This window comes from Pygocentrus nattereri, chromosome 8 (genome assembly GCF_015220715.1).
Source record: "Pygocentrus nattereri isolate fPygNat1 chromosome 8, fPygNat1.pri, whole genome shotgun sequence".
In the NCBI taxonomy this organism is placed as follows: Eukaryota; Metazoa; Chordata; class Actinopteri; order Characiformes; family Serrasalmidae; genus Pygocentrus; species Pygocentrus nattereri.
The window spans coordinates 33,064,890-33,083,834 of NC_051218.1; the positions used below are offsets into that span (position 1 = coordinate 33,064,890).

Sequence of the window (18,945 nt, forward strand, 5' to 3'; positions counted from 1 at the left end):
CGCTGATTAGATGAAATGTCAGTTGCGTTTCTCCTGCTGATCTGCAGCCGGTGGTCTTGCCGTGCCGCTGCGTGAGCTGTGTGTGTGCTAATGCAGACAGAGACTGACGATCAGTCAGAAAATGCCGTGATGGATAATGCACAGCACTACGGTCAGATACTGTGGAGGAATAATTACCGTCAATTTTAAATATGCTTTAATTAAAGGACCTTACTGCAGTGCATTATACATTACTATGAAAATAACGTAGTTAATTTACAGATGTGCATTCACTTATTCATCAAGTGTGAACATTGAAAACTTACTAAAATAATTCACTAATTATAGAATATAGTTATATCATTATGATTTGTTGGACTGTGGCCATTTGCATAAAAAAATTGAGTAAACCTTAAGTTGACCTTTAATGTAAAGCGACTCACTGGAAAGTGAAAAATATCCATAGTTACAAAATTAAAAGAGTTACTTAGGAGAAGTACAAAAGTATTTTATGCAATCGGCTACTAGAACATGATTGTTGGTACTGTAATCATCATTACTTCATAAACTTACGTGAGAGACTTCTTGTTTCCTTGCTGTATTTTCTTTTTTCCACCCTCAGTTTTCATTGGCTGTTGCAGGAGTCTGTTCAGATTGAGTCATTGACCAATTGACACTAGATTGCGCTCAGAGTTGGGTCGAAAAATGAAACATGTTTGATAAACTCTGACTGGTCTGAAACGCCCACACACTACTCGACTCTCTCTCCAATTGCCGACTCCGACTGACCCAAAAAGCTGCAGCCAAATAGCACAGACTTGGCAAGACTGAGAATTGGGCCTAAAATTGGGGTAAAAGTCGTGACCCCATCTTAGGAAAACATTACATCTCCAAACTGGTAACACTTACAAAGGAGGGCAAAAACAATAGGCCTCATTCACCAATATCAAAATCTACATCCGATTCAGGACATGTTCTTAAAATACAAAACAGTTCTTCTGTTCCCTTGAACCTGCATAGATTCTGTTCTCACCTAAGAACAAATCCCAAATAAGAAAACTTTGGTGAATATCTTTGTGAAAACTCTGTATGTGGGTTATGAGAAGAAATTTCTTCTTAAGAATGGTTGATAAATCAGGCCTATTCTTAAGTTTTAACACAATTTAATGTACTGAGTTTTTATTTGTAATGTTGGATTTCTATTTCTGGATTTCTACACAGTGTAAAGGGTAGCTGAAGGTTTTATATGATATTAAAGATCAAATCAGAAGAACTCGAGTTATAAGGATCTGATTTGACAATGACAAACAGTAAATGTGTAGTAGAGGCGAGTGGAAAGGGTTTCAAATTTGCGTTTATTTTTTGACGCAGTGTCTGAAAACTACGCCAAAAAAAAAAAAAAAAGCCCTCCACCATCTGCTCGGTGATGGTGTGTCCGCAGCTCTGAGAGAAACAGATTTTTGAGAAAAGTCAGAGTGGGGAAAGTTTTCAGTGTGTTCATATCAGGAGCGTGTTCACTTTAAATGCCTTGTTGCTGAGTTTTGATTTGTTTTAGATGTTTTTTCTCCAAACTCCTTTCACACACTTTCACACAGAAAACACACTAAATAAGTGTAAATCTGCCTCCAGTTCTAGACATTAAAAATGTTATATATAATGTATAATAATATTATATAATAAATATAAGGCCACAGTACTAGATCATTAATTTGGGTAACATGATGAGTTTCAAAATAGTTTAACACAAATACACAGAATTGCCAAATAAGATGGTTATGTAATGTAGAGTCTTATACAGTATGTATCTGTTTATTATCTATAAAGTAAACTAAATCTGAGCTATAAAAGCAAGCAGTAGTTCTTAATATGATATTACTGGGTTTTTGCTGTTCACTTTACAAACTATCTTTGTATTCTGTCGTTTAACCCCATATAAGTAAGTAAGTACTTGAAGGAGTTTCTGATACACTTTGCTGCTGAAAGGCTATTGAAACGTGTGTGTGTATGTTTGTATTTATGAACGTATTACTCCTAATAACTATGACATATATTACTGTGTCCTTTATCAGCTTAATATCTAGAACCTGTTAATACAGTGTAATTAAGACTTGTTCATCATTTTACTAAAAAATAATTGCACAATGCTTTAGAGTTTGTACTCCACACTTACTCAGTTATAGGCGGACTTGGAGAGGGTCGAACGGTTTTTAACAGCAGAGGGTTCTCACCCCCACCTTTTCACCCCATATTGTTTGCTAGCAGCTCAACAACATACAACATTCACACACAGAGAGAAACAGCAGAGACCTAGTTCATCTGATAACAGGGTTACAGGGAATGAATATTTTGTTGATTATATTAATATTTTATTAATAACTGAGTCTGTTCTACAGGTTCTCATTAGGTTGAATTGCATTTTTACCAGTGTACAGAGGAACATATGTGTGGGCGGAGCTTGGACAGAGTCATTTCTGAATTGACATTGGTTGCATGATCATATGCATGTAATATAGAAGCTCATATGAAAGTGGATCAGACACCCACAGTGCAGGCTCTTGGTCTCGTCCCCCCGAGCTCTTCTCACCTCTCATTACACACAGATATATTTATACATTAAATGCATTATTGAGTTTATTTTTATTCTCTCTTTAAGATATTTTGCATGGAATGTATTGCGTTCCACTGTGTGAGCAGTAAGTCGTATTTATCCTCTTGTAGGTGCCGTAACGAGAGTTGACCAAGAGAAGGGGGCCGGCCATAAAAGACTGCACTAAAATTTCTTCTTTTTTTTTCTGAATCTCAAACAAATGAAAGAAATGAGTGCACATGATTTTTCTTTTTTTTTTTGCCCTGCGTCAGATCAAGGCATGAAGGAAATGGACTCTGTGTGAGATTGTGATTATTATCTGTCTCTCTTTCACTCTGAAATTCCACTACGCCCTGTTTTTGTTTTTTTTTGCGGATAGACACTGAGAACATGTGATGGACGCACATGTGAGGAAAAGCTGCCACTTGACTGTCTTTTTGATGGACAACTGCATCTGTTTACTCACACTTTCTGACTTTTTATAGCTTTTTGGGAGTACTGCTTTCTTCCTTAAGGACACTGGAAGTATTACCTAACGGATCGGTGTTGGATTTGATCCCAGACGGATCGCTGGATTCAGAGACCTTTCTGGATTTTAGTCTTTCTGTTCCTCTGTGGAAATTTACTCCAAAAACTCACAGCGGAGTTAGAAAGAGCTTTTAGAACAAACTCACAGCTCAGTTTGGCAGGTACAACTCTCTGCTCTCCTCCTGCCTCCTCTCTTCCCCTCCTGCCTGATCTTCTCTCCTTTACTTTCCACCGTTCTTTTCCTTTCCTCTTCGCATGCTTATTATTTTTCATCATTTCCTCTTTCATCTCATCATCTCTTCTCTTCTCATTTTTTCATCTCTCCTCTACTCTCCTCTTTTCTTCATTTTTCTCCTCTCTTTACTTGTATTTTCTTCTTTGGTTGGTTGTTCGTCTGTCACTTTCTCCTCTGTTCTTCTCTCCTATAATCTCCTTTTTCTCCTCTCCTCTCATCATTTCTCCTTTTTTCCTCTTTTTCCTCATCTCCTCAACTCTTCTCCTCTGCCCCTTTCTTCTTTTCTCCTCTCTTCTTTTGTCCTCTCTTTCTTTCCTCTCTTTTCTCCTCACTTATTTTGTTTTCTTTTCTTCCCTACTTTCCTCCTTTCTCAGTTTTTCTCCTCCATTCTCTTATGTTCTCTTCTTTGGTTCTTTGTGCTCCTTTCATCTACTTTTTTCTCTTCTCTTTAACTCTGTTTTTCCCCTCCACTCTCTTCCTTCCTTCTCTTCTCCCTTGCTTCTCTCATAATTTCTCATCCTTCTCATTTTCTCTCATCTACTCTCTTTTCTTCCTTTCATCTTCCATCTATTTTATCTTTTTCTCTCCTCTAATCTTCTCCTTTCACTTTGGTTTTTCTCTCCTCCTTTCCTCTTTCATTATTTCTCCTCCTCCTTTCCTCTGACTCTTCTTCTCTCCCCTCTTCCTTTCTCCTCTCGTCTCCTCTCTTTGTTCTTCATGTTTCTTCTAATTTCTCTTTTAATCTCTTCTCTGGTTCTGTGTTGTTCTTTTTCTCTCATTTTTTTTCTTCTCTCCTCCTTTCTCCTCTCTTCTCATTTCTCATCTCATCTTATTTCAATTTATCCTCCTTTCCTCTCATTTCTGTGCTCTTTGACATCCTTTTTTCTCTAATCTTTTCTCTTTTCTTTTCTTTTCCTGTAATATCCTTTCATCCCTTTTTGATCCATATCTCTGTATTCTATATCTATATTTTTTCATCTTTCCCATTTATATCGTTTATATTTTCTCTTCTGTCCTCTCCTCTCCTCTTTTCTTCTTTTGTCTTTTGTTCTCTTTTGTTCTTCTCTCATTTCCTTTTTCTTCTCTCCTCTTTCTTCTACTTTATCCTCTTCTCTCCTTCTTTCTCTTCATTTCTCCTTTTCTTTCCCCTCTTTTGCATATGTTATTTCTTTTCTCCTACCTTCTCTTTCTTTTGTCCTTTTACTTCTTTTCCTGTTTTCTCCCCATTTGTCTGCCTTCCTCCCCGCCTGTTTCCACTTTCTCCCCACCTTTTCTTTCCTTTTCCTTTATTTTCTTGTTCATCCTGTTTTCTCTTTTCACCACTCGTCTCTTGCTTTGCCTGCTGTACTTCTCTTTTCGTCAGTCTATTTTCTCTTTTCTTTCTCCTTCTTTTCTCTTCTACTTCCTCCTCCTTTCTCCCTTCCTCCCCTCGCTGTGCCTAAATGTGTTTGCATCTGTTTAGAGAACTGCTATAGAGTCTTAATGTTCTCTCTGTAATGTTCTCTGGCCTGTTTTCGGACTGTGTCACTCGGAAGTGGGATTTTATGTATTATTTTTAATCTTTTTAATCTTGGGATGCAGACGGATGTGCATTGAAAGCAAGGCGAAGATCTGCTCTGTGTTTGAATGAAATCCTCCGTTGCTCTCTTTGCGTTCTCCTTTCTGAAAAGATGCCGTCTGAGCACTTAGAATGTTCCAGCATTCCAGGCGCTTCATCTGGTCACTGGTGAATCTCACACGGCTCGTTCCTCACACACTCACCAGAATTAATGTATAACATTCACACACCAAATACACGTTTGCCTTCCGAAACTGATGTGAATATGTAAACGCACCTGCGCCTTTACCTGTGGGATGCTAATGTAAATATGTACCTAGCATCAAATAATATTTATTATCAAATATATATAAATATATATTTAGTATGTTTACAAGATATGATTCTTCATGTGGAGACACAGTCAGTGGTCACATGTGAGTTCCTGCTTCTCTCTCTCTGTGTCTGAAGTGCTAGACTGGGTTCTAATTCATAGCGGAACCTTAAACCTTGTACCTTAGTGCTAGGAGTGTGTTTGGATGTTCAGAAGGAAACACTGTACCTGTGAATGTAATTTATATTCAGACATTTTTAGTACAATAAAAGATGATTAACAACATTTTTCCAGTGTGCTGTCTGACTAACTCCTTTACTGTTTTTCCATTTAAAACTTAAGACAACGTTGCTGATTATGTATTACATAATAAAAAGAAAACTGCACCCTTTCAAATTGCGATTTTGATACAATAATAATTAATCTTTCAGCTCTACTGCAAAACATTTTATCATCCATTTTTCACAGCAATTACAACTGTGTCATTTACCATAAGCACAAATGAGCAAACACTAGCACATCTGTTGGTTCTTTCCCTTAAAGCCAGAGTCAGAGATCAGTTTAGAGATCAGGCACACATAAACTCCTCCATTCTAGACTCTGTTACTCTGTCTGTAATTCATAGAGTTTTCAAACTGTCAAAAGAGACTGGAGGGTGTTTCCTTTCCAATGAGACTAAAGTCATGATTGTAGCCCAGAGTTTGTGGGAACAGCACCCCTTTTTATTTTGGGTATGTTGTTTCAAGCAGAAATGGGGCCCACAATTAACATCATAATGTAATTTTGATCTACAAGTTTATACTTAAATGCTTTAACACTCTCAAAAGCGAAGGTGACACAAAGGATTCTTTGTGTGGTGCCATTAAAAAACAAACAAACAAAAAAAACAACACTTTTGGTTCTCTAACGTACCTAAAAGCACAAGACACTAGACCAGAATTCACTAACAGGCAGACTATGGTCTGAGTCCGGACCCAGACGCTGTCCTATGCAGACCTGAACCTATAACTGATAAACTATGGAGAATTGTTTAATTTTGACGTTCTGGTCCTATTTTAATCGGCATAGCTTTTCTAGCCTTTACGGTACCTGTTTAGCGGTGTGGGAAACTCACAGACCAATCACTGAGACTCAAGTGAGTGATGCACAGACAGGGGAGAGACTAGATGAAAACATTCATGATGTTCAGTACCTTTGATTGAGGAAATTAAATTATTGAATTTTAATTAAAGACCCCTGCACTAGACACTAAAAAGGAATGTTCAAATGTGTGGAATCCATATTTTCAGTAGTATAAAGGCAACCCCTTTTTGGATGAAAGTTTAAAATGATTGGAATCTGCTCACAGTAAACAATGTCAAAGGAATCAGATCATCAGTATGAAGCTGTAAATTGAAAGAGTTAGATAGGTAGAGTTCAGAAATGTGAACAGAGCTGCAGCAGATTCAAAATGATAGAGAAAGCTGTAGAACAGCAAGTTCTAGTACAATAAATATCCAAAATTCTGAACAGATCTCAAGGCAGATAACTTTCTGTAAAAATGCTATTACAAGGTTAATGTTTTTTATACCTCATTTACAAAAATTGTTCTCTAAAGAACCATGCATTGAACTGTTGAACTATTTAGACAGCACAAAGTGGATCCTCTATAGCAGGGGTATTTAATTAAAATGCAATAAAGTCCACGTAGAGAAAATTTCCTCAAGCAAAGGTCCGGAACATCATAATGTCTAACTTGCATTATGATTCAGTGCCATATACTGTTTACTGAAGCAGCTTAGTAGGTATATAAACATATTATACAGACAACAACTGAATATCAAATCAAATAAAGTACAATTCAGTAATGTTTCAACAACATTTATTGTCTGTTTTCTCTTTTTAGAGCACACCATGTGTATAAACTTCCGACTGCTGTTTCTCACCTCGTCCATCCCCTGTCAGTGCATCAATCTCTCGAGTCTCAGTGCTAAAGCGGTACCATAAAGGCTAGAAAAGTTATCCCAATTAAAATAGGACCACCTCGTCGAAATTAAATCATTTTCCATAGTTTATCGGTTTTCGGTCCAGGTCTGCATAGCACAGGGTCTGGGTCTGGACTCGGACTGGGGTCCACCTGTTCGTGACCTCTGCTCTATGGTACTGTGTAAAGAACATGTTTGGCTTTGTTTTTTAAAAGTGTAGAGCTAATATAGCTGGTGACGTTGATGGCTGTGTGTGTAAACATTAAAGCACACTTCTGTGTTCTTCAGTCCTGTTGGAAAAGCATCCCTGGTGGTCTCTTTTTAAGCCATTTGGGACAACAGCAAGAGTGTGTACAGTTACATAAAGTGATGGTGGTGGTGGGCAGCTGTACTGAATAATCTAAACTAGTTTGGATTTGGATTTGTGTTATTAGTTTTGACTGCACTGTTCTTCTACCAGTCTAAAGATGCTTCCAAGAACCTTTCCATTTTCTGGTGTGTCTTTAAATTTCGTTTCTCGAAAATAGTTTTCTAAGGAACCGTCCACTAAAAAGTAGTTCTTTTTGAACATTTGCCATAAACAATTTTTCTGGCATCTTTATTTTTTAGAGAGTCGATGTTCTACACTCTTAAAAGAGATGGTTCTTCAAGTGTTCTTTGGTAAAGACAATAGTTCTATATAAAACCACAAACACGCAAAACACCATTTGTCTTTGCATGGTTAAATGTTTTGTCAGATTGATAAAGGTGTTATTTATGATCCTATATAGTATTCTGTTTTTACAAGCTTGACATCATAACAATAGAACAACCCTTTTTGGTATTATATAGAACCAATACAACATATTCTCCATCAATCTGATGAACCATTTCACTTTATTTGGATAGTCCACTTTAGATGCTTTGTAGATACTTCATTTACTTTTAGGTTACCTTCAACTACATATTTACTAAATTGACTATAATTTTTTTTAACTCTAAACCTGGCCCTAATCCTAGCCTTAATCTCAATCCAAAGCCTAAACCCAACCCTCACCCTGGTCTTAGTTCTAAACCTGGTCCAAATCCTAACCCGACTCTGTTTAGAATTAGAGTTTCAGAGATAGTTTGTTAACAAATTGAACTTTGGTAGATAATCTGTAGGAGACTATAGTGGACTATTCAAAAATAGTGAGTGTAAAAAGCCACGTGATCGTGCAAGCAAAGGGTTCTTTGAGTGTTCATGGTTCTACATTGAACCCTAGAAGAACCACCATTTTTTAGAGTGTACGTTTAGACTGTTACATGATGGCTGAGGATGAACGGAGCTTTAAGTTGTTTCTTACTGGCTCCTGCAGAATCTCTCTGTTAGCAAAATGCTAGTTTTGTCTACCTGGTGAAACAAAGCAGGAGATTTGTTATCAGATTGAGTTTTGTGTGTGTGTGTGTGTGTGTGTGTGTGTGTGTGGCTCTCATTTTGTTACTGTGAGTTATCACTGTGTTCATACAGCACTGACTCAGCGCTACAGCTGTTTTCCTTTATTTACTGTTGAATATTTTCATATCAGTACAGATCAGGGCAGCCAAGGACAGAAGCTACTGTTATATTCCAGCCTGGAATCTTGTAGTTTTGCAGTCTACAATATGACGGCTTCAGTTCAGGAGCCAGCAGTGAAGGAAGACAATCTTTCCAGCCAGATAGACACGACAGGGGCAGAGCCTATCCCAGGACAACTGGACAGGGATCAAACTGGTGGTGGTGGGAAGAAAGGAGGGGAACGTCAAGACGTCAGCATCTGAATAGGACTTCAGTCATTTTAAAGACAGGAATGGGCCCAATTGGTCAGGAGTAATGAATGAATAATGAATGAATGAATCAACATTTCTTGCATGTAAACTCAACAGTGACTTACAGTTATATGCAATCATTTGAACATAAGTGTCACATCCAAACACAAACAGGCAATCTTATGCTAATTTTAGTGCATAGCTTCTGTTTATTTGCTAGATTTACTGGAATATTGGACTCAAAAGATTAAATATACAAGACAAGCCAGATGTTTTGGTTTTATTTTTTCCCCAATATGGTAATTTCATTAAATAAACACTGTATTAAAATGTGCAGTGTGTTATCTGAAAAGGATGATACAAGAGATACAACCACAAATCACACCACAGAGCCATTCACACATGTGTGTGTGTGTGTGTGTGTGTGTGTGTGTGTGTGTGTGTGTGTGTGTGTGTGTGTTAGATCCAAACAAATCTTCAGTACCATTTTCACTTTCTAATTCTGGAACCAGATGGAGGAACTTGATGACAAGATGAAAGACTGACAGACACACACACACACACACACGGATGACTAATGCACACTCTCTGAGAGTGCACACAGGCTGTGTGTTTTTGGTAAATCAGGAGAAGATTAAAAGAAACTCATGAAGACACAAACATAATGTAAAGAATAAGTGTGTGTGTGGTGTGTGTGTGTGTGTGTGTGTGTGTGTGTGTGTGTGTGTGTGTGTGTGTGTGTGTGTGATCTACACCATTAAGAACATCTAAGATTGAAAGCACCACTGAACTTAATTAAATCATAACCACAGGCCTAATTATCACCATGATAAACAGCATCACAATCTCTCTCTCTCTCTCTCTCTCTCTAGAGTTTTTTTCTCATTGTACTGTGTTGTTGAGTGTTAATAAAAAAGCCCCCATCCCAAAGGCCTCTCGCCTGTCCCAGTCCTCATCAGTTTTACATCCCCAAGTGAGCGTGTGTGTGTTTTCATACATTCTCAATACAGAATTGAAATGCTGAGGAAAACAGAGCTGAAGAGAGAGAGAGAGAGAGAAAGAGAGCAGTAAAGTTTGACTCTACCTCTGAAATCTAGTTTGACATGCCAGATGCTGCCCTGTACTGAAAACATATGTACAGCCCCCAACACACACACACACACACACACACACACACACACACACACACACACACACTGTGTTTGGGTGTTCTAAAATTTGTTTTGTGTGTGTGTGTGTGTGTGTGTGTGTGTGTGTGTGTGTGAGGACTGTAAGGTAACTGAACAGACTGTGTCTGTGTGTGCACAGATGGTGTATGCGGCTAAACAGGGCCGTTACCTGTTACCATAGAATCAATCAACACGCACACACACACTCACTGTAAGCATTTCGTACCTCCAGCACAGATGTGTTCTAGTTTTGGTTGTGCTGACTGCTGACTCTGAGTTCAGAGACAATCTGCTGTGCTTAGTGGGTCAGCGCTGGAACGTCCACTCAGATCTCTGCACTCCCTCTAATCAGGCTCCACCCACAAATGCATTCTTTCATAGCTACTGCAGTGAACTTGAACCACCTTTGCAGAATTCTGATGAAAATCCAATTCCATCTAAAGAGAAACTGTAGAACAGACTCAGTTTATATCACAATACCTACATTTAGAGCCGGTTATTCATTCAACCTAATGAGAAACTGTGGAACTGACTCAGTTTATATCACAATACCTACATTTAGAGCCAGTTATTCATACAGCCTAAAGAGAAACTGTAGAACTGACTCAGTTTATATCACAATACCTACATTTAGAGCCAGTTATTCATACAGCCTAATGAGAAACTGTAGAACTGTAGAATATAAACTGACTCAGTTTATATCACAATACCTACATTTAGAGCCAGTTATTCATACAGCCTAATGAGAAACTGTAGAACAGACTCAGTTTATATCACAATACCTACATTTAGAGCCAGTTATTCATACAGCCTAATGAGAAACTGTAGAACAGACTCAGTTTATATCACAATACCTACATTTAGAGCCAGTTATTGTTACAGCCTAATGAGAAACTGTAGAACAGACTCAGTTTATATCACAATACCTACATTTAGAGTCAGTTATTCTTTCAACCTAATGAGAAACTGTAGAACACAAACAGAGAGAGAAACAGTATATAACCTCCAGATACACCAATAAAGACGAGATACTCTGAGACAGACGGAGAGAGACAGTGTGTATGTGTGTGTGAGTGTCCACTCTGTCTGGCTCTATGCGTGTCCACTCTGGGCAAACGTACGGGGTTCATTATGCCCCCACATGCCAACCCAGCCAAACCTGGCACTGCCAACTGCCTAATCCACTCACAGCTACACACCATACCACTGCACTCTAATACTCTCTCTCTCTCTCTCTCTGTTTACTTTTCTCTGTTTCTCTCTTTCCCTCGCTTCCTCTCTCTTTGTCCTTTTTCTCACTCTGTTTTCCCCTTTTTTCTCCTATTTCATATTTCTTCTTTCCTCTCTTTCTTTTTACTGTTTCATTCTTTCTCTTTTCTGTTTTTAATTTTGCTCTCTATCTCTCTCCCCACCTGTGTCTCTTTATTTTATCTGCCTCTCTCTCACTCCTCCTGTCTTTCTGTTCTCTCTCTCTTTCTCTCTCTCTCTCTGAGCTGCTTTTCACTCCTTTTCTTTCTTAAAAAAGAAATAAATGTATAATTTTTTGTATAATTATTACTTATACAAGTAATATTTACTTATTACTTTTCTTTAACATATGTGTAGTGTTGGGGGTCAGAAGAGTGGGGGTATGTGAGGTAGGGTGGGGATGTCATTAGGGTGGGGAAATGGAGGGTGGAGGTCAATAGAGTCTTTCTCTCTGCACCACTGGAGTGAAAAAAACAATATTAACTTCAATTTGATATTAAATGTTCTTCTTGTCAGTTTCCATCTCTTTCCATGCTCTACCTTTTCCAATCCTCACAGCTCCACCCCTTGTTTTTGCTATCCTCCATGTTTTTTTTTTTGTTTGCAGGTGCTTGCAGTCTCTGTGTATTTATTGCCTGTGTTTCCATGTTGCTCTTTATTTGCATTACATCTTCATTTTTGTGCACCACCACTCCTGTCACAGCTGAACTGTCCTGCAGGCCATTTGGGGTGGGGGTGGGGGGAGTGAGGAGTGGGGGGCTGGCTTTGCCTTTGTGTCCAGAAACTGAGCTTCTATCTGAGAGTTTTCTTGGTCTTCCGAATCTTTCCTCAACTTCCACAGTTCCCCTTAACTGCCATTTCTTAATAACATTGTGAACAGTAGAGATTGTGAGCTGGAAGTGCTTTGATGTCTTTTTATACCCTCTCCTTCTCTGTAGGCAGCAATTAGCTTCGTTTTTATATCCTCAGCAGCTGCTCAGAGGAGCCCATGGTTGTTGAGCGTTAGCACAACATCTGAAGAATCAGAGAATTTATTATGCTCATCAGCTGACTCTTGTATTCTTGTATTAACAAGTCAATTAAGGCCAGGGGTGGAGAAACATTCCCATACACCTGTACATGTAGAGAGCTTGCCCTGTTTAACCTCTCACATTACAGACTCCAGAATCCAGCAGCAGTACAGGCTGAACGTATGTGTTTGTGCATTAAACAGGCTGAGACATGGAGATGCAATTCTTCTCACAGCTTTTCTACACAGCGGGGGGCTCAGCCTTGTGCTCACATTTTACTGGGACTATGACAAATAGAGTGGTAATGTGTGTGTGTATTTTTGGACTGTGTCCTGCTGAGCCAGGGGGTAGATGTGTTTCTGCCCCAGTTAGGCCGTCCTGCCCCGGCTGTGCGGGTGCACGAGTGGCACTCATACCCACGGGCCCTCATTATTCTAGAACACACAGCCACTGCCTCAGGACCACCAGCTACTAACTGCTTCTGAAGGAGCTGCAAGTGTGTACGCTTATTCCACAACAAAGAGAACGCACTCAGAGTCCTCGTTAACTGCAGGTAGAGGGTCAAACTGAAGCCCACAAACCTGAACCTGCTCACAAATCGATTATCACAGAGCTTTATTTTGTTACTGAGAGCTTAAGCTGATGGACAGAAAGTACTGTGCTGAAATAAATAATGTTTTATACATCTGTAATACAGTAAAGAAGCATTCACACCATCATGGCAAACACATGCCACAATGTACAGCTGCAAGATTTGACTAAGTTAACACTGAAGGTGGCAAAACACCTGACAGAGGAACCCAAACAAACACCCCGATCTCACATTTGTAATGGATTATTTTATGATTCAAGAAAACCTGAAATATAAACTACAGCCAAAACATTTTGCTGCAATAACTGGAAAACAGACTTTATCAGTGTTTTTTTTTTTTTCTTTTGTAGAATTGCTGCTGGGACCCAACAGATCCAACAGTGCTCCTCTGATTAGTCACTAGCTTTGCTGTGCTAAACCCCTCTCACTACTGCTACTACTGCATACATGATTAGCTCACTTCAGTACAAAAAACCAAAAGAAAGATCTGCTGATGCCATTTAAAATCCCTATACATGGTTTCAGTCAGGGGCACATTAGAAGCTAGCTAGAATTATTAGTGTTTTGAGCCAGGGGCACATTAGATGCTAGTTAGTGTTCTCCTCCAAGCATGTTGAGCTGTCAAATGGCTTTATGTAGATGGTATCATCATGTAATAGAGGGAGACCTAGTTATTGGAGTGGAATCTGTATATGCCAGATGGTTCCTCTTTTGTGAGCCACAAGCTTCTAGGTGTTAGACTGACATGCTAAGGGATGAACCACCAGCAAACACTAGAGGTCAGCCTCAAATGCAGAGCAAAAAAGCCACAATACAAAGGTGATAATTCAAAGCAAGAGTATTAGAGAGAAAAACACCAAATTTAAGAGAAAGTAACTAGTCAAAGAGGGGATTGAACTCTCAACCTTGCCATTAGCAAACCAACATGCTAAACAGCAGTACTGCCCAAAGAGTTTACCAAGGGTATTCTGGAGATCCCTGAATCAACACAAAAGCTTTTATTTTATTTCTCTTTTAATTATTTTGTAATATGTACACTGGAGAGTCCCTCAAGAGAGAGAATAACTCAGGATTCGAGACTAGGGGAGTCAGAGCAACATGCATGTATCAGCAAGAACTGAAGACTGAGCAGAGAGTAGCGTGTGGGCAGAACAATAGTAGAGCAAGCATATTGAAACTTGAAATATGTCCATATTTTTAGATAACATCGTGTCAAACTTTTTCAGATACGACATGATCAAGTCTGTTAGAGATACTGAACAACTCTACATAGTTTGAGGTCAGTGTGATGATTTAGCCCTGCAGTTAGCATCATGCTAATTATATCACTTGTTAGCTACATTAGCCTCATAGCTAAAACTAAAGATGCAAACTTCTGACACCAAACACGTCTTAGTCTGGTCGACTACACCTGGAGTAAAGTGAGAAAGTGGAGAAATTGAATGTGACTTCTGAACAGAGCACAACATATTTACCTTTAGGTGCACATTCATCAGAGAAGCACTGAACTGTGTGATGAATATTTTGTGTAGAAGTCACAGCGCTATCTAGGGACACAGAGTTTCTCAGTGGTGGGTATCTGCATGTGAGACCCTGAAGAGCTAGTGTTGCTCTCCTCTCAGTATGTGGTCAGTAAAATCATTGTCCTGGTTAATTAGCAGCACAGCGGTCAGAACCACATGCTAGCCGCCAGGTTCACGCACACAAACACACACACACACACACTGTCTCTGCAGTTTATCTCTTGAAAATCAACACCACACCTTCAATTCTGTAATCACTTTGTCCTGCTGAAAAAGGAAAATTAGAAAGTATTAGGATTAAAACCTGATGATTTTGCTTTCTATCAGGGATTGGCCTAGTGGTTTTCAAAAGAGACCACTGGTTTCCAGTAGAATTGGTTTCTTTTAGATCCCATTAGGAATCCATCAAATGCACTTAGAATCAGCCATTAGTCACCTGTTAAAGAATTGAGCTCCTTTATATTGTGAATATGTGTGTGTTTTTCAGCAGGATGGCCCTATTAGTTTAGGGTCGTCTGACCAGGTTTAACCAAACCAATGCTAACTTGCATTGATGATATAATCTACCTTTATCAAACACATTTGAAAATCCATGAAACTGGCCAAAAAGTATTGCATCTTATTGTTTAGAATACATTTTGGAATGAAACAATATGTTTGAGAAGTATTCTGCTTTTCCCTGTGGGTCATGGTTTCTGTGATTTTCAGTAGGGATCTTAAATCTACCAATACATTCATTTTGGATATTAAAATCCAGCTGTTTACATCTTCAACCACATAACTAGCCTACTGTAAGCAATCTGTTAAGGCTAGGTCACTGTTATAAGCTTACTGTAGTGAGCTATAGTTTTACTATGGATAACCTTATGTAGCTCGCATACTGCAGCTAAGCTACAGCGTCTGGTGTAGAGTTGCAAGCCTGCTATATTTTACTGTAGTTAGCTTTTTATAGGTTAGACAACTATATTAAATCTTTGAGAAACTATTGCACAGACAAAAAAAATGGAAAACATGCATTGTGCCAAACTTGACTAACTAAAGAAGCAAACTTCAGACAATATGCCTTGGCTAATTGACTATTTTTGCTGTAGCAGGGTGGGGGGACTTTTTGCTGAACTATCGCTTTAAGGCCGAGCTTTGAACAGGGCTGGGGAGAGTGAGGGGATCTGGGTTTCTTCCTCTTGTTTTTGTGCTTTAATCTGCGGTGGGTGAATAAGAGCCTTGAGCGTGCTGCTGCTTATCAGCCACAGAGAGAGGAAGAATAGGCCTGTGTTTAATAATGAATCAAATGAGCACACACTCACACACCCACATACACACACACACGCTTCCACACACACTTCACCTTAAAAAATTGAAAAGCTCTTATTCTGCACACGCCGCCTTTCTGCGGAAAAGAGGGAAAAAGACAAAAGAATGAGAGAAGGTGCAGGGTGGTGGGGAATGTTTCCCTTTCTGTCACCTCAACATCAAAGATACTGACTTTAACTACAGTCTCAGCTATGATCTGTACTGTAACACACACACATATATATATATATATATATATATATATATATATATATATATATATTAGAGGAATGTATTCGTTCAAATTTCTTTACAGTGGTGCCAATAGGAACAAATAACACCAGTACATCCATGTTATTTGCTATCTAAAGCCACCAGTGAACCTACACATATTTTCTGAGTTTGATATGAAATGCTGATGATGGTAAAATGGTAAAATAATGGAAAATCTGCAATAATATTTTTCCTTTAGGGACTGTTTTGCCTCTCAACGCCTTGCATGTCTCCGTTAGATTAAAAAAAAGTTTGTTTCAGGCAAAACTACTGTAAAACAATGTCTCAGACATCAGTGTTCATAACCATTTAATTTCATGTCATAACTTTTTGTGAGGGAGATATGAGATTGCAGCTGTAAACAGCTGTATTACAGATATTCTAGAAATAAGAGTCTGATTTCCGATTTGTTCTTCCAGATTCTGCACTGTCTGCTTCTTTTACTCGCTCATTTCATCACCAAACACTCAGGCGGTGGCTCTGTGTCTGTTTAGTGCAGTTTGCCTGCGGCGCTGTTCTGTTCAGTCAGTACTCAACTTGTTTAGTTCAGCAGCTCTTTATTACAGACAGAAATCAGCACTAATACTTCTCACTGATATCTTTATTCATATCACTCCTCACAAATATCACTCCTAACTCATATCACTCCTTACTGATATCACTCCTCACTAATATCACTCCTTACTGATATTACCCTTCACTCAGATCACTTTTCTGCTATATCACTCCTCACTGATATCACTATTTACCCATGTAATGTTGATATCACTCCTCACCTATATCACTCGTTGTTGATATCACTCATCACTGATATCACTTTACTCATCACTCCTCATCTATTTCAATCCTCACTGATATCACTTTTCAGTCACACCACTTCTCACCCACATCGCTTCTTACTGATATCATTCCTCACCTATCAATCTTCACTAATACCACTTACCACCCATTTGACTACTCAGTATCTTCCCTCACCAATATCACTTTCCACTGATATCACTTATTGATTTCGCTCCTCACCCAATTCATTCCTTACTGATACCACTCCTCACCCATTCTTCAAGAATATTATTTATTGATTATATCACTCATCATATAACTCCTTATTGGTATCACCCTTCACCAATATAATTCCTCACTAACATAATTTCTCCCCCTATCACTCCTATGGCTATCACACTCCAGCACTAAGTGCTGACAAAAAGTCACTGAGCAGTGCTGTAAGTCACTGAGATGCACATTGACACTGAAAGTGTGTGCTGTGTTGATGAGGTGTGTGGACCTTCATTAAAAACTAGGGTTTCAATCTTTTTGGATGCTGCACAGTGGGTCCATTATGGACTGTTCTTTGGAGACTTACTGTAGAATAAGATAGAGACAGGAAAGAGAAGCAGAGAGAGCGAGACAGAGAGAGAGACAAGAAGGACAAATTTAGAGAGAGAGTGAGAGACTGACAGTCAGAAAAGAATGAGAAGGAAAAGGATGACAGACAGAGGGAAATAGAAGAAAGGGATGAAGAGAGGTGGAGAAAGAAAAGAGAGAAGGAGTGGAAGATGAAGAGAATAAAAAAGACACGGAGATGAAGAGAGTGAGAGCAGCCTTAATGAAAGCCTGAGTGCTGTTTGTTTCTATGTCTCTCAGATAATGATGGTAAATTTAGAATTTGGAGCATGAAATGATTTTATGGTGGAAAGGAGGGGGGTGCAGAGAAAAGGGAGAGAGAGCGATAGAGAGAGATAGAAAGAGAGAGAGAGAGAGAGAGTGGGAGAAAGAGAATGCTGTGATAATGTTGCTAACAGTCATGTTCTGGTATGAATAAGTAATGCTCAGTGCTGAGGAGGGGAGTGATGTTGGAAAAGGTCGAAGTGGTATTTTTTATCCACATGGCTGCACAAATACAGGCAGAAACACAGAAACACAGAAATGCTCTCCCCTTCACCCCTAAACAATGACAACAACAACAACAAAGGAAAATTCCCTTCTAAAGGCTCCACCCACAAATGTGTATGTATTGCTGTGAGGTTGGAAAAGCTTTACAGAACGCTTGTAAGAATCATATTCAAAATGCATTTAAAAGTATCAAAAATGAGTTACTGTGCATGATTACAGGAATTATTTCTGTTAAGACCTTCATGGAGAATTCTGGACAAAAACTAGAGTTTAAGGTGTAAAATTTAAGAATTTGACAGTTTTTCCAAAAGAAACTCACTCACTCAATCTCCATCACTGTTACTGGAATGACCGAGGTAGAGGTCACCGTTTGTTTGTTTTATTTTTTGTTTGTTTGTGTCTTCTGTCCTCCTTGCTTTTGTTGAACCTGCTGCTTTTCAATAAACTCTGCAGTTTGGGGATCGGCATTGGCTTTGATGTATCGATCGGAAGCTGAGGAGATTCTATAGGGTGTGTGTGTGTGTGTGTGTGTGTGTGTGTGTGTGTGTGTGTGTTGAGGGCAGGAACAGGAAACTGTGGTGGCGGATCGATGCAGTGGGGAATGATGGGAAATATCAGAGCCTCCCAGCCCCTGACCTGCAGAGATAAGAACACACGCACACACACACACACATACACACACACACACACACACACACACACACACACACACACACACACACACACACACACAGGCCTCAGTCAGGTATGTGTGTGTCTGTGTATGTGTTAAGGTTACAACCGTTAGTCAACAAAGTTATGTTCTCATCAACATTATGAGAAAATTCAATGCAACTTTTTTTATTTATTTATATGATCCACACAGTCATTCTGACAGACTGTAATACACTACAGCAAGTGTAGGGGGTGACATGACTTCTACTATTTCATAGCTCTATCATGCTCATATAATGTTCCTATGATCTACAGAGTCATTCTGCCCGAATGTAATACATTACAGGATGTGTGGATGTGTAGGG

General features: G+C 39.0%; 1 protein-coding gene across 5 annotated transcripts in view; it reads left to right on the forward strand.

Annotated features, from left to right (window-relative positions):
• The window catches only part of pcdh1b (protocadherin 1b), a 230,873-nt gene that overhangs the window by 192,675 nt on the left and 19,253 nt on the right, over positions 1-18,945 (forward strand). The window contains exon 5 of one of the 5 annotated variants that reach the window (XM_017716247.2): positions 2,698-3,608. The exons of the other annotated variants lie outside the window; for them this stretch is intronic. Within the exon in view, the coding sequence (XP_017571736.1) occupies positions 2,698-2,753 (56 nt within the window). The 3' untranslated portion in view covers positions 2,754-3,608. Of the gene's footprint in view, positions 1-2,697; positions 3,609-18,945 lie in introns of those variants that run through there. 5 annotated transcript variants of the gene reach the window in all.